The sequence below is a fragment of the Canis lupus genome, chromosome 6, assembly GCF_003254725.2.
Source record: "Canis lupus dingo isolate Sandy chromosome 6, ASM325472v2, whole genome shotgun sequence".
NCBI lineage: Eukaryota > Metazoa > Chordata > Mammalia > Carnivora > Canidae > Canis > Canis lupus.
The window spans coordinates 5449254-5463663 of record NC_064248.1 but is presented as its reverse complement, the minus strand read 5'-3'; the positions used below and the strand labels follow the sequence as shown (position 1 = coordinate 5463663).

Here is a 14410-nt window from a genome sequence, read left to right as displayed (position 1 = left end):
TATATTTGCCTCCACAAAAGCTGTTGGAGGAGGTGCCTGACAGCACATGAAAGAAGCACTTTACCTGGCTTATCATTCCATTTAGTTCTTGGAAATGTGTAAATGGAAGCCATTAGAGATGATAAAGAATTTCCCAAATTATAAATCCATGTAAACACACTCCATCCTACTTTAGGGAACCTTTTCAACATTATGCAGGACAAAGATGTCCACTTTCACTTCTACTCTTCAACATTATAATAGCAATCCTAGTCAATGCAATATGACAAGTAAAAGGAATCAGATATACTAGGATTAGGAGGGAATATTTTTCAATACTTAAAATTTTTATTGTATTTAACTTTGAATAACTAAAGCAATTATGTGGTTCAAAATTCATAAGACATAGAACAGCACACAGTGAAATATCTCTCTCCCATCCCTCTCTTGGCTCTGTTTCCTTCCTTGGAGAAATTATGTTATTAGATTCTTTTGTGTCTCTCTAGATACATTTTACATATACATATTCAGAAAAGATTGCTTGACGGGCAGCAAATAAATTCCACCTCTGTAGTCAATTCTTATGTAATGGTAGCTAGTGCTTGGAGTTGCCTGCCTTGAGATGTTTTTTCCAGGTAATGCCAAGGCATGGATGTGAGAAGCAGTCTATATCCGATTAATAATGTCTGATACAAGCAAGATATTCAGTGTGTGACAATTATCCCCTCTGTAATGTATTTTATATTCTTTTTTTTTTGTATTTTATGTTCTTGAATTGTCATTCCTTAGTTGAAAGGCTGAATGAAGCAAAAAACAAAACAAAATAAAATAGCTCCAACCCATGTCATAAAATGGCTAAAATAGAACAAAAATATAACAAAAAGATATAAAATGGCTAAAATAGAACAAAAATATAACAGAAAGATAGAGAGTCAATTATGATAAAGCCAGATAAACTTCCATACCTGGAATTGTCACCTGAACAATGTTAAGATCTTCAACACCTGCTGCAGAATTTGTAATAGTGGATGAATTTGTGCTTCCTAAAAACAGAAAATGAAATTTAGAACTTCAAGAAAATTAGGTTAATTCTCTAAAAATGTCAACATGCCATTCTCATCAGAAAAGCACAGACCCAATTTTTTAAAGCTTCAGAGAACAATTAGCTGCCAGGTGGCATGGCATTAGTTATATTTGTGTCTCTGCAGTTTAGTGTTGATGTCAAAGGAGAATCTTTAAGATAAAAAGAAAAAAAAAGGATGTTGGGTGCCTGGGTGGCTCAGCTGGTTAAGAGTCTGACTCTTCATTTTGGCTCAGGTCAGGATCTCAGGGTTGAGAGATCAAGCCTGGAGTTGGGCTCCATTTTCAGGGCAGACCCTGCTTAAGACTCTCTCTCCATCTCCTTCTGCCCCTCTGCCCTGCGTATTCTCTCTCTAAAATAAATAAATCTTGGGATCCCTGGGTGGCGCAGCGGTTTGGCGCCTGCCTTTGGCCCAGGGCGTGATCCTGGAGACCCGGGATCGAATCCCACGTCAGGCTCCCGGCATGGAGCCTGCTTCTCCCTCTGCCTGTGTCTCTGCCTCTCTCTCTCTCTCTCTCTCTCTGTGTGACTACCATAAATAAATAAAAATTTAAAAATAAATAAATAAATAAATAAATCTTTAAAAAATAAAAAATAGGGATACCTGGATGGCTCGAGTCTGTTAAGCATCTGCCTTTGGCTCAGGGTGTGATCCTAGGGTCCTGGGATCAAGTCCCACATCCCTCAGGGAGCCTGCTTCTCCCTCTGCCTGTGACTCTGCCTCTCTCTGTGTCTCTCATGAATAAATAAATAAATAAAATTTATTGTTTCCTTTTTTAGATTTTACTTATTTGAGAGACAGTGAGCAAGAGAGAGCATGAGCAGGGGGCAGAGGGAGAAGCAGACTCCCTGCTGAGCAGGAAGCCTGATGCAGGACTCCATCCCAGGACCCTGGGATCAAGACCTGAGCCAAAGGTAGACGCTCAACCGACTGAGCCACCCAGGTGCCCCTATTGTTTCCTTTTCTTCCTTTTTAAATGGAAGTAGAGTTGGCATACAGTGTTGCAACAGTTTCAGGTGTAGGACATAGTGATTTGACAACTGTCTATGTTACACTATGTTATATTCTTAAAAATAAGACAACCATCCAAACATTTATTGATGGAAAAATGGATAAGCTGTGATTTATATACATAGTGGAATATTATTCAACCTTAAAAAGAAAGGAAGTTTTATCATATGCTGCAATGTGGATGAACTTTGGAGATTTGATTTTATCATTTTTTTATTTTTTATTTTAAAGTTTTTTTTTTTTTTAAGATTCCATTTATTTATTCATGAGAGACACACAGAGAGAGGCAGAGACACAGAAAGAGGGAGAAGCAGGCTCCATGCAGGGAGCCCCATGTGGGACTTGATTCCAGGACCCTAGGCTCACGCCCCGAGCTGAAGGCAGACGTTCAACCACTGAGCCACCCAGGCGTCCCTATTTTATTATTAAAAAAAAAAAAAATTTTTTTTTTGAGGGAGAGAGGGTGAGGAAGTAGGGACAGACGGGCAGAGGGAGAGAGAGAGAGCCTTAAGCAGGTTCCATGCCAAGGGCAGAGCCCAACACAGGGCTCGATTTTATGGCCCTGAGATCACGACCTGAACCAAAATCAAGAGTCGGATGCCTAACTAACTGAGCCACCCAGGCGCCCCTGAACTCTTTATAATCCAGCAGAAGAGGGAATATGCTTCGGAGGGAATGCAGCCCTACCCCTCCCTGCACCCTCTTCTTTCTTCCCTCACTTGGGATGGAGCAGAGTCGGGTCCCTGGCCAGTGCTAATGTGCATGACCTAAAACACACACACACATAGGCACACATACTTACATGTATATACCTATACACCCCACCCACACCCCCTACATACATACAGACGCACACCCACATCCCCTTGGCCCCCCATATATCCAGAGAGACACACACACCCCCTGATGCCAGTTTAATTTTTCTCCCCACAATAACCCTTTAAGAGGAAATGAAAGCCACACTGAGCAGCATCACTCTGATGAAGCTTTTGACAACTAACCTTCAATTTTCACTTCGACTTCAAGGTCCTCATTCGTTTCTGAAGGGACACGTTGAGTGGAATCTTGAAAAAAAAATTGCTAAAATGACATTTGTTATTATGTATTCTCATGTTCCAACCTTTTATTGCTCCTGTACAAAAACAGTAGCTTAGCCTGGTTTTTTTTTTTTTTTAAGACTTTATTTATTTGAGAGAGAGACAGAGAAAGAGAAGCAGGCTCCCCACTGAGCCAGGAGCCTGATGTGGGACTTGATCCCAGGACCCCGGAATCATGACCTGAACCAAAGGTAGATAGATGCCCAATCGACTGAGCCACCCAGGTGCCCCTAGCCTGACATTTTAAACCATTTTAAAAAATTTATTTTTATTTATCGTTTTTATTTTTTAGTAATCTCTACACACAATGTGTGCCTCAAACTCACGGCTGTGAGATCAAGGGCCACATGCTCTTCTGACCAAGCCAGCCAGGCATCTCTATGGTGAAGGTAATTTTAACTTTAAAAGGGATCACAGGGTAAGACAGGATAGCCTTTTAGGGGATAAGGGGGGGCAAGAAACTCTCACACATCATGAAGCAGTTCCCTGTCACCCACATTAGTGGACACAGATTTCTGTGCCCTTCTCTCTGAGGTGATGGAGTTCCTGTGATCATATCGCATTTTCTTGCTGTCACCAGAAATCGCTAGGATAAAAGAAAGCCGTGTGCTCTGGGTGGCCGTTCCCCTGCCAGCAGCCCCCGGGGTTCAGTCTGTTATGACACCGGTGGCACAACTGATTTTTCTGGTTTGCAAGAATCACGATACGGAGTTCTACAAACAGACACAAGTGTGGCTAGACGCCCTCACCTGACTCTGGCTCATCTCAGAAAGCTGCCCATTAACTGTCGGTAGAGGAAGAAAGACTCAAGACTAATTAGCTATTGGATATCGGACTATGGGAACCTGAGATATAATATCTGGGGGGAAATAGGTGAAGACACACCAGACCTCTCTGACTGTTCTTGCAGTTTCTTGTGACTCTTTACTGCAAAATAAAAAATTTACCAAAAAAAAAAAAAAAATCAAACTAATTCAGCTGTCTCATAAATGGGCTGCCTGCTATACTATAAGAAATCTCTTGGGGGTGCCTGGCTGGCTCAGTCAGTAGAGCATGTGACTCTTAATCTTGGGATTATAAATTCAAGCCCCACATTGGGTGAAGAGATTATAAATAAATAAATAAATAAATAAATAAATAAATAAATAAATAAATAAATAAATAAAAAAAACTTAAAAAAAAAAATCTCTTCAGAAACAAGGTATTTCCAAGACCAACATCCAGTGACATCTTTCCGACTCCTACTCCACACCAGCTCTACCGGGACTCTCATGTAGGTCTTCCCTTCCTAAATACGTTCTATCCATTTAAAAAAAACCATGACAGAGCAATGTCTTGGTTTTAAATTTTTATTCTTATTTATTTTAAATTTTTATTCTTTATTTATTTTCATATCTATTTTGAGCAGGCTCCACACCCAACGTGGGGCTGGAACTCATGACCTTGAGATCAAGAGTCTTGCACTCCACTGACTGAGCCAGCCAGGTGCCCCTACAGAACAATGTCTCAATGGGCTTCCGCAAAGGGAAAGAAAATGTTGTAAGGGAGGAACAGATTTAAACTGAATTTGAAATCTCCTTCCTCCCCAATACCCAGGGAAAGTCAGAAAGTCAGAAATGGCAAAATCCTGTCACACATGGGTGAACCCCAGGGGGGAAGGGGGAGTGTCATACCAGGTGAAATAAGCCAGTCACAAGAAGATGGACATTGTATAGTGTGATTCCACTCACACGAGGGACCTGGAGTGGTCCAGCTCACAGGGACAGCAGGCGGTATGGGGGCTGGGGGTGTTGGGGCCAGAAGGGCACCGTGTTCCATGGGGACAGATCTGCAAGAGTTTGGGAGGCCCGCTGCACAACAGTGTGAAGAACACACACACTTAACACTATTGAACTACACACTCGGTAATGATTCAGATGGTGAATTTTATGTGGTGTGTTTTTTTAGCCACGATTTTTTAAAAAATGGTTAATTTAGAAAAATAAATGGAAGTTGAATAATGGCAGAGGGGACTTGTCTTCTGGTTTTAAAGCAATTAAGTTCAAGATGATTCATACCAGGAGTGAGTGAATGATTCTAACACTGGACCGTTAACGTAGTGTGTTCTCTGGCAAAATTTATCAAAACTCTTTTAGGTCACAGAATTGAACCAAATGTTCAGGGAGCCATTGGAACTGTCCCCCACAATAAAGAAAGAACCCCAGAACTCTCCAAATCACAGAAACTATTCAAAGTGATTACACATTAGCTCTTTGGAGAATGCCTCTTACTTAAGAGAAAAATACAAATTATTTTGGGACTAAGATAGACCTACTCCTAAAAGCAAGCTCTTCCTGCTTGTAAACTGACAAAGATGTTCCATCCCTCTAGGTTTGGGGAGGACATTTCCTTTATTAATTTTACCCTGGAATGCATGAACCATTGTCAGAGTACAGGACTTAGATAAATACTCAAGATTTATACTCACATGGAGGGAAATATTATCAAATTCTACTTCTGATTCAAGAATTTCCTAGGGGCATATGCAAGAGAGAGAGAGAACAAGAACTGGGTGGCTCAGTTGATTAAGTGTCCGACTTTGGCTCAGGTCGTGATCCTGGGGTCCAGGGATTGAGTCCCACATCGTCGGGCTCTCCGATCAGCAAGGAGTCGGCTTCTCCCTCTCTCTGCCCCAATCCCCTCACTCCTGCTCTCGCTCTCTCTTGCATATGCAAATGTGCGCGCGCTCTCTCTCAAATAAATAAATAAAATCTTTAAAAACAGTATTTCCTAAAATACTTTTCAACTCTGTTCAAAAGAATAGAGGTGCCTGGATGCCTTAGTCGGTGGAGCATGCAACTCTTGACCATGGGGTCACGAGTTCGAGCCCCATGTGTGGTATAGGGTTTATTTAAAAACAAGAGATAAAAAAAAAAAAAAAACAAGAGATAAAAGGAATTTTAATATGCCCATCAAGAAGACAAAAGGGAATAAAGCAACAAATGGCACAGGTGTAAAGTTTTCTTACCATGCAACTTCTAATTCGAGTGCTTTAAGGAGAATCACAGATCGGAAAAGGAAGAGTGACAGAGTTCATAAGGCCACATTTTAGGGCTAAGACTTGGCTGGTTTTCTAAGACATGCCAGGAAGCTGCCTTATTTTTAAACTTAGGTCATGAGTGTTTAAAAGAGTGTGTTCTCTGCAAAATACTGTAAACTAAAACAACAAAATCAAAAGGAGGATAAAATGCCTGGCTTTTCTAACCTTCCATTGGTAATTCCATTTCTATTACTTCGCTACTCCCACAAGGATGCTGGCTTTCTGAAAGGGAAGTAAATGCTCAGTTAAAAAATAAATAAATAAAAGGCCAAAATACAAAATGTAAACAAGAACAAGAATTCATTTAAAACCACACGAACAGTTCAAGACCCACACATGAATGTACATGGGAAACACTTCGAGTCCTTAAAATAAAATTCACACAAATGATCCTTTCTTTATGCTTTTTCTTTGTTATTTTATCTATAATTTGGAGAAGTTTCAAACCTACAAAAGCAGAGATGGTGGAATAACGCCACGTGCCAACACCACCAATTCCCTATTCTGTTTTTCTGTGCCCACTTCTGCACACCTGCCTGCCACTGCCACTGGTCATTAAAGTAAATCCAAGGTCTGGGGCACCTGGGTGGCTGAGTCAGTTAAGTATCTGCCTTCAGCTCAGGTCATGATCTCAGGGTCCTGGGATCCAGCTCCAAGTTGGGCTCCCTGCTCAAGGGAGAGCCTGCTTCTCCCTCTCCCTCTGCCCCTCCTCCCAGTCTCTCTCTCTCTCTCTCTCTCTCTCTCTCTCGCTGTTTCTCAAATAAATAAAATCTTGAAAAAAATTCCCAAGTCTAGCAGGGTTGGGGTGCCCAGACTGTGCGTGTACAAATAAGACATAATGACTCTTGTCCTTCATCTTCACCACAACACAATTTCCCCCAAATTAACAATTCTTTTTTTTTAGATTTTATTTATTTATTCATGAAAGACAGAGAGAGAGAGAGAGAGAGAGAGGCAGAGACAAAGGCAGAGGGAGAAGCAGGGTCCATGCAAAGAGCCTGATGCAGGACTTGAACCGGGAATCCTGGATCACGCCCTGAGCCAAAGGCAGGCACTCAACCACTGAGCCACTCAGGTGTCCCTACTTTTTTTTTTTAAAGTAGTCTCCGTGTCCAATGTGAAGCCGATCCTGGGGCTTGAACTCATGATTGAGACCTGAGCTGAGATCACCGAATAAGCCATCCAGGTGAGGTACCCCTCTTTTTACTTTTTAGATAGAGTTCTTTGAAACACATGAGTTTTTAATTTTGGTAAAGTTTATTTTTTTTCCTTTGGCTGCTTAAACTAAGAAACCATGATCTCACCCAAGGTCACAAAAATCTATGTCTATGTGTTCTTCAAAGTGCATGCGTGTTCCTGGGTCTTACATTTAGGTCTTTGATCTATTTTTTAAAATATTTTTTTTCTTTAAATTCATTTGAGGGAGAGTGAGTTAGAGAGCACAAGCGGGGGTGGGGGTGGTGGTGGTGCAGAGGGAGAAGCAGACTCCCTACTGAGCAGGGAGCCGGAGGCAGGGCTCCATCTCAGGACTCGGGGATCATGACCAGAGCCGAAGGCAGATGCTCAGCTGACTCAGCCACCCAGGTGCTCCAGCCTTTGATTCATTTTGAGTTAATTTTTGTATACAGTGTGAAGCAGGGGTTCAAATGGATCTTTCTGCATGTAGATACCCAGTAATTTTTAAAAAGATTTTATTTATTCATTTGACAGAACGAGAGAGAGAAAAAGAGAGAGAGAGAGAACAAGTGAGAGAAATGACGGAGAGGGAGAAGCAGACTCCCTGCTGAGTAGGTAGTCTGATGCTGGGCTCGACCCCAGGACCCTGAGATCATGACCTGAGCTGAAGACAGGTGCTTAACCGACCAAGCCACTCAGGAGCCCCAGGTATCGTTATTCTAGTACCATTTTCTGAAAAGACTATTCTTTCTCCATTGAATTGTCTTGGCACTCTTGTTGAAAATCAACTAACTATAAGTATGTGGGTTTATTTCTGGAATTCTAGTCCATTGGTTTGTATGTCTATCAACACAGAGTGTTGATAATTGTAGGTTTGTAATAGGCTTTGAAATCAGGGAATGCAGGGGCACCTGTTGCTCAGTCGGTTAAGCATCTGATCCTTGATTTCGGCTCAGGGCATGATCTCAGGGTTGTGAGATCAAGCCCCATGTTGGGCTCCACACTCAGCTCATTATCCGCTTGGGATTCTTTCTTTGCCCCTTCCCCTGTTCATGCTCTGTATTCTTTTCAAGGTTATTTTGGCTATTCAGGGTTCCTTCCATTTCCACATGAATCTTAAGAAAATCTTCCAATCCATGAACACAGAATGTCTTTCCATTTTCTAGGTCTCCTTTAACTTTTTAAACAATGTTTTATAGTTTTCAGTATATGAGTCTTGCGATTCTTTGGTTAAATTTATTAAGTATTTTATTTTATTAAGTATTTCTGATGCTATTGTAAATATAACTTTTTCTTTTCTTTTTTTAGATTTTATTTATTCATGAGAGATAGAGAGAGAGACACACAGAGAGAGAGACAGACAGACAGACAGACAGGCAGAGGAAGAATCAGGCTCCATGCAGGAAGCCTGACGTGGAACTCAATCCCGGGACCCCAGGATCATGCCCCGGGCCGAAGGCAGCGCTAAACTGCTGAGCCACCAGGGCTGCCCTATTTTCATTTTTTAAAAGTAAACTCTGCCCCCAATGTGAGGCTTGAACTCATGACCCTGAGCTCAAGAGTCATGTGCTCTACCGACTGAGCCAGCCAGGTGCCCCTTAATTTCATATTTTGATTGATTGTTCATTCTTAACATATAGAAATACAACTCATTTCTTTATATTAATCTTGTGTCCTGCAATCTTGCTAGCTCATTTATTAGCTCTAAGATGTGAATGTGTGTATGCCTTAGAATTTTCAACATGTAAGTCATGTCATCTAAAAATAGAAATAGTTTTAACATCTTCCTTTTCAGTCTGGATGACTTTTTTTTACTTGTCTTGCCTAGAACCTCCAGTACAATTGATAACAGTGGCAAAAACTCATCCTTGTTTCATTCCTGGTCTTTGGGCAAAAGCCTTCCACCTTTCGTCATTAAGTAGGGTGTTAGCTGTAGGGTTTCATTAATGCTCTTTATTAGGTTAAGAAGTTCCAGGTGGCTCAGTGGTTTAGTGCTGCCGTTGGTTCAGGGCCTGATCCTGGGGACCCGGGATCAAAGCCCACATCGGGCTCCCCGCAGGGAGCCTGCTTCTCCCTCTACCTGTGTCTCTGTGTCTCTCTCATGAATAAATAAATTTTTTTTAAAAAAGAAGTTCCCTTCAACTCCTAGTTTGTTGAGTGTTTTTATTATGAAAGGATGTTAAATTTTGTCCAATGACTTTTTTCCTACATCTATTAGGATAATAGTATGGTTTTGTCGTTTATTCCATTACATTGTGCTCTACTGCTTGATTTCCATATATTGAACTAAACCTTGGATTCCTAGGATAATTTCACTTCATCATGAGGTAGGATCATTTTAATATATATTGCTGGATTCATTTACTAGTCTTTTGTTGGGGATCTTTGTATGTATATTAACAAGGGATATTGGTCTATAGTTCTCGGTTTTGTGTTGCTTTTTGTCTGATTTTGGGATCAGGTAATACTGGTCTCAGAGAATGAGCTGGGAAGCTTTCTCTCCTCTCCCAGTTTTTGGGTATGTGAAGAATTGGTGCTAATTCTTCTTTAAACACTTGGTAAAATTCACAAGTGAAGTCATCTGGTCCTGGGCTTTGGTTTGTGGGAAGTTTCTTGAGTACAGATTCATTTTCCTTGGTTATGACTATTCAAATTCTGTGTTTTATCTCTGATCAGTTTCAGTAGCTTGTCCGTTTCATCTAGGTTACTTTAATGCTGGCATTCAATTTTAGTACTTGTGGTGGGCACTGGCCCTGCACAAATATTCAAAACCTATGAATCTAGTATGTTACAGGACAAGAGGCAATTAGGTTGTAGATGGAATTAAGCTTGTTCGTCAGCTGACCTTCAGAAAAGGAGATTATCCTATGTTATCCAGGCTCAACATAATCAGAGGGGCATTTAAATGGGGGAGCAGGGAAGCACGGAGTCAGTGTCAGTGATGGGATGTGGGAAAGACAGTGTTAGTTCCTTGATCTTGGGTTTTTGTATCCATTTTCCCCTATGCCTGGAAGTTTCCTCCCCCAAATCGTGTAGTGTCAGTGGGGAAAAAAACTGAATAGTGTTGATGCTCTCACCTCCACCATGTCAAGGGAGTCTGGGCACAGTGTATCTCAGCAAAGCTTGTCCTGTGCATACACTTCTAGGGGCCCCGGACAGGGTTTCCTGCACATGTAAAAGACTTTATGGGACTTCCATGGATTCTGTGTATTGACCAAGTCATGTATGTGTGTATGTGCCTCAGGGGTCTCCTGAGAGGTCTGTGCTGGAGGTGGATGGTGAGGTCCAGGTGGGGTGGGTGGGATGGGAAATCAGGCTTTCTTATAAACCTTGTGCAAGCCCAACTGACATCACTGGGGCCCCTACCAAGGCCAACGGCCATTCTGAGCAGGTGGCATTTGTTGCCTTTATGGATTTAAACATTTCTTCCTTAGTTAAAGGATTATAAAGATGCCAGTACTTCCAACATGTGAAGATTTTATCTAAATGGTTGCAAAAACATTCAGTGCTATGGAATATAGTCCATAGTGTCAGGCAATTTTAACCCATTGGGTGTCAAGAAGGAAGGGGGCCAATTTAAGGAATTTTTTGTACTAAGAAGTCTTGAATAGTACTGTCATTTCCAAGCCAAGCAGTAGAAAGATCATAAATTAAAGATTTAACCTGTATGTTGCTCTTTGAATAATGTGCTTCTGTCTGAAAAACTGAAATAGAATGATTGTAGGTATATCTATCTAATCTTTTATTTCCCTGCTGCCTTTGGGAGCAGACTCTGTGAATAGTCTAGATTCCCCCAACTGTGTTCATTTTGATAAACCTCAAGGTTTTATCATTTAAGTTGAAAAGCATATTCTTGGGAATCAAGATGTAATTATATATACTTCCTTCCAAACGGGAGTGACTGCAAAACAGGTCACACTGCTTCTTTGTGAAGACCTGCTCAGTTCGGCAAGCACATGCGATTGCCGGCTGTATACACAGCGCTGGGGCTCTGAGCTGGGGGCAGACGCGGTGTCTTCCCACCCGGAGCACACCACTGGCTGGGGCAGCCTGCAGCCAGAGCAGAAACATGACACTAGCAGGCCACGCTAAATGCTGTGTGCAATTCAGGAGCTGAGGGCTCCCTGTTCTATTAGAGATTCTGACTGTGCCCAGAAAGAAGTGTGGAACTTGCCAGAAGTCTGCAAAACCAGAAGGAAATCACACGAAGGGATCAGCTTATAAAAAATCCAGTGCAAGGAGGATTCAGGGCATGTTTAAGGAATCACACTGAGGGGCACCTGGGTGGCTCAGTGTTTGAGCATCTGCCTTCAGCTCAGGTCACAATCCTGGAGTCCCGGAATCGAGTCCCAAGTCGGGTTCCCTGCATGGGGCCTGCTTCTCCCTCTGCCTGTGTCTCTGTCTCTCTCTGTGTCTCAGGAATAAAAAAATAAAACCTTAAAAAAAATAAGGAATCAGACTGAGCAGTGTGTCCAAAGAACTGAGGGAGGGTGATGGTGTGGGAAGCATACAGAATAGAAAGAGAAGCTGGGAACGGGGATGGAACAGGGACACCACAGGAGCTCCATGGGTGATGAGGAGGCACAGACAGTGAGCTGGGTAGGGAGGTGATAGGCCCTGTTCTCAACGAATAAATGACTGGGGGACAGGACGCAGGGCAGATGGAAAAGGGATCCTAAGAGACTGCAGCAGGCCACCTGTGTGTGGGGGTGGGGTGGGGGGACAGGCCCAGGACAGAGCAATGACAACACACATTTTCCCCAGTCTTGAGTTTTTGAAAAAGTTTTTTAGTAGAAGTTATGGAGCTCTGTAATGCTACAGGAATATTTCAAAGGTAAGATTTTTGTAGGAAACACTTCAAACTTGGTCATGTTTGAGGAATTAATTGCAAATTGTCTCCCACTCCGCCTGCATTCACAGAGGAGTTGAAGATGAAACAGGATCCAGGTGCTGGCAATGCTCCTATGGATGCCACAACACCACATCCTCAAACTGGCATTGTGCTGGGATCCAGGGAATCTGGTCTCCAGGGAGAGGACCAAGCCAGGCAACTGCACAGACCACCTACCTGTGCCTCGTGTGATAAGTGTGCATCTTTGGTAATCAGACTCTTCTGGTCCCCGTTTAACTTGTATGATGTCAATGAAGCAAATATATTAAGAACGGGCACCCGAATGTCTTCATTGTCATATTCATATCTTAACTTTTGATACTTTCCCAGTAATTTAGAGGACACACTGGACAGGAGAAGATTAGGAAGAAGGTTGTTTGTTTTTAAAGTAGGTTCCACATTTAGCACAGAGCCCAATGCAGGGCTCGAACTCATGACCCTGAGATCAAGATCTGGGCCAAGATCAAGAGTCGGATGCTTAATCGACTGAGCCACCCAGGCCAGTATTTTAGAACACACAAAATAAGAATACTTAACAGAAAAAAAAAAAAAAAAAAAGAATACTTAACAGACAGACTCAAGTAAAATACACCCTGGAATACCTTTGCTCTCACATTTGCCTAAAAGCATGTGGACTTAGGCTAAACAGGATCTGTTTTATGACTGTAAAATGCTGTACTTCAAACGGCCCTATGCTAGATCCCAGGTACATGGCTTTTTTTTTTTTTTTTTTTTTTTTTTTACTGTCCACCTGTTTTTCAGATGGGGGCTAATTACAATTTTCCATCACAAATAACTTTTGGGGAAGAAAATTATTAAGAAACAGTATTACCTTGCATATTATATAGATAGTAATTAGGATCTTCTGATTCCTTCTTGACTGACACAGCTGCCACTTTCACTGCCATGCCTTTGGATGCAATGAAAATGATAAAATCATGCGTTAGGTAGGCCACAGCCACAGGCAGAGAATGATGAGCTACTGCTGGAACTTCCAGGGTCTGCCTTGATGAATGTGGTGACGTGGTGGGTCCACAAAACAAGGTGGAGCTCACACTCTGTGAGCAAATAGTTTACCCATATAAAAATATAAGTAACAGACACAAAATAAAGTCAATAAAAAAGGAAAGAAGGAAAGAGGGAGAGGATGAAAAAAGGAACAGAAAGAGGCAGGGAGGGAGAGAAGGGAAGAAGGTCTAGTTCCTAGTCTGAGAACTTGTACCCTTTCAAGACAGCTGCATAGACATGTGCATTTATGTGAAATACAGTAGATATTCTTCTGTAATGGGACCTGAGGTGGCACATACAAATTTTTAAAAATTTTATTTAAATCCCAGTTAACACACAGTGTAGTATTAGTTTCTGGTGTACAATATAGTGATTCAATACTTTTATACATCACCCGGTGGCACCTGTAATCTTAATTTACCCACAACAATGAAATGCATTTCAAAATTTTAAAACCCAGGGGAACTATGTTAGTAAAACCAAAAGCTTTCATCTTGGAGAGGTGTAGGGAGCTACAAAACTAGCCACAGCTTCTCCCAGCCCAGGGGGCATGCCTGTCTGCAATGTCTCTCCCATTCTTTTCTCGAAGTGGAAGCTATAGCTCCACCCTTTAACGCTGGGCCCGGTCACGTGGCTCGCTTTGGCCAATGGGACTCTGGTCAACAGGATGCAAGCCGAGACCTGGGGATGCTGGTGCAGCCTTGCTGCTGTTTTGGAATTGGGTGGCCATGTGAGCGAGCCTGCGCTAGCCTCCTGGAGGATGTGAGACCATGAGGAGAGAGGTCTAGCTCTCCAGGTAGAAGCCTCAGACCCAGGAACAAGGCTGGCCCAGAACTGAGGGACAGCCCAGCCAACACATGGAATTATGAGAAAGATTAATTGTTGTTTGAAGCTGCTTTGTTTGGGGGGTGCCTTTTTTTTTTTTTAAGATTTTATTTATTTATTGAGAGAGAGCATGAGAGAACACAAGTGGGGTGGAGGGGCAGAGGGAGAAGGAGAAGCAGACTCCCCACTGAGCAGGGAGGGGAAGGCCTCCATCCCAGGACCCTGAGATCATGACCTGAGCTGAAGGCAGACCCTCAACTGA

The 14410-nt window shown here is 42.2% G+C and overlaps 1 protein-coding gene across 11 annotated transcripts in view; it reads right to left on the bottom strand.

Annotated features, from left to right (window-relative positions):
• LOC112646125 (general transcription factor II-I repeat domain-containing protein 2) overlaps nt 1-14410 on the bottom strand; it is a 66768-nt gene that overhangs the window by 8607 nt on the left and 43751 nt on the right. For 7 of the 11 annotated variants that reach the window (XR_004816968.2, XM_025425750.3, XM_035718306.2 and 4 more), the window contains 4 exons: nt 13148-13225; nt 6414-6470; nt 3074-3136; nt 945-1022 (listed from right to left, as the gene is read on the bottom strand). Coding sequence is in view for 8 of the 11 variants with exons in the window: in XM_025425750.3 (XP_025281535.1) it covers nt 945-1022; nt 3074-3136; nt 6414-6470; nt 13148-13225 (276 nt within the window). In the remaining 3 variants the exon portion in view is untranslated. Of the gene's footprint in view, nt 1-944; nt 1023-3073; nt 3153-6413; nt 6471-13147; nt 13226-14410 lie in introns of all 11 variants that reach the window. The other 4 variants (XR_004816969.2, XR_007411096.1, XM_025425751.3 and 1 more) reach the window with 4 other exon arrangements.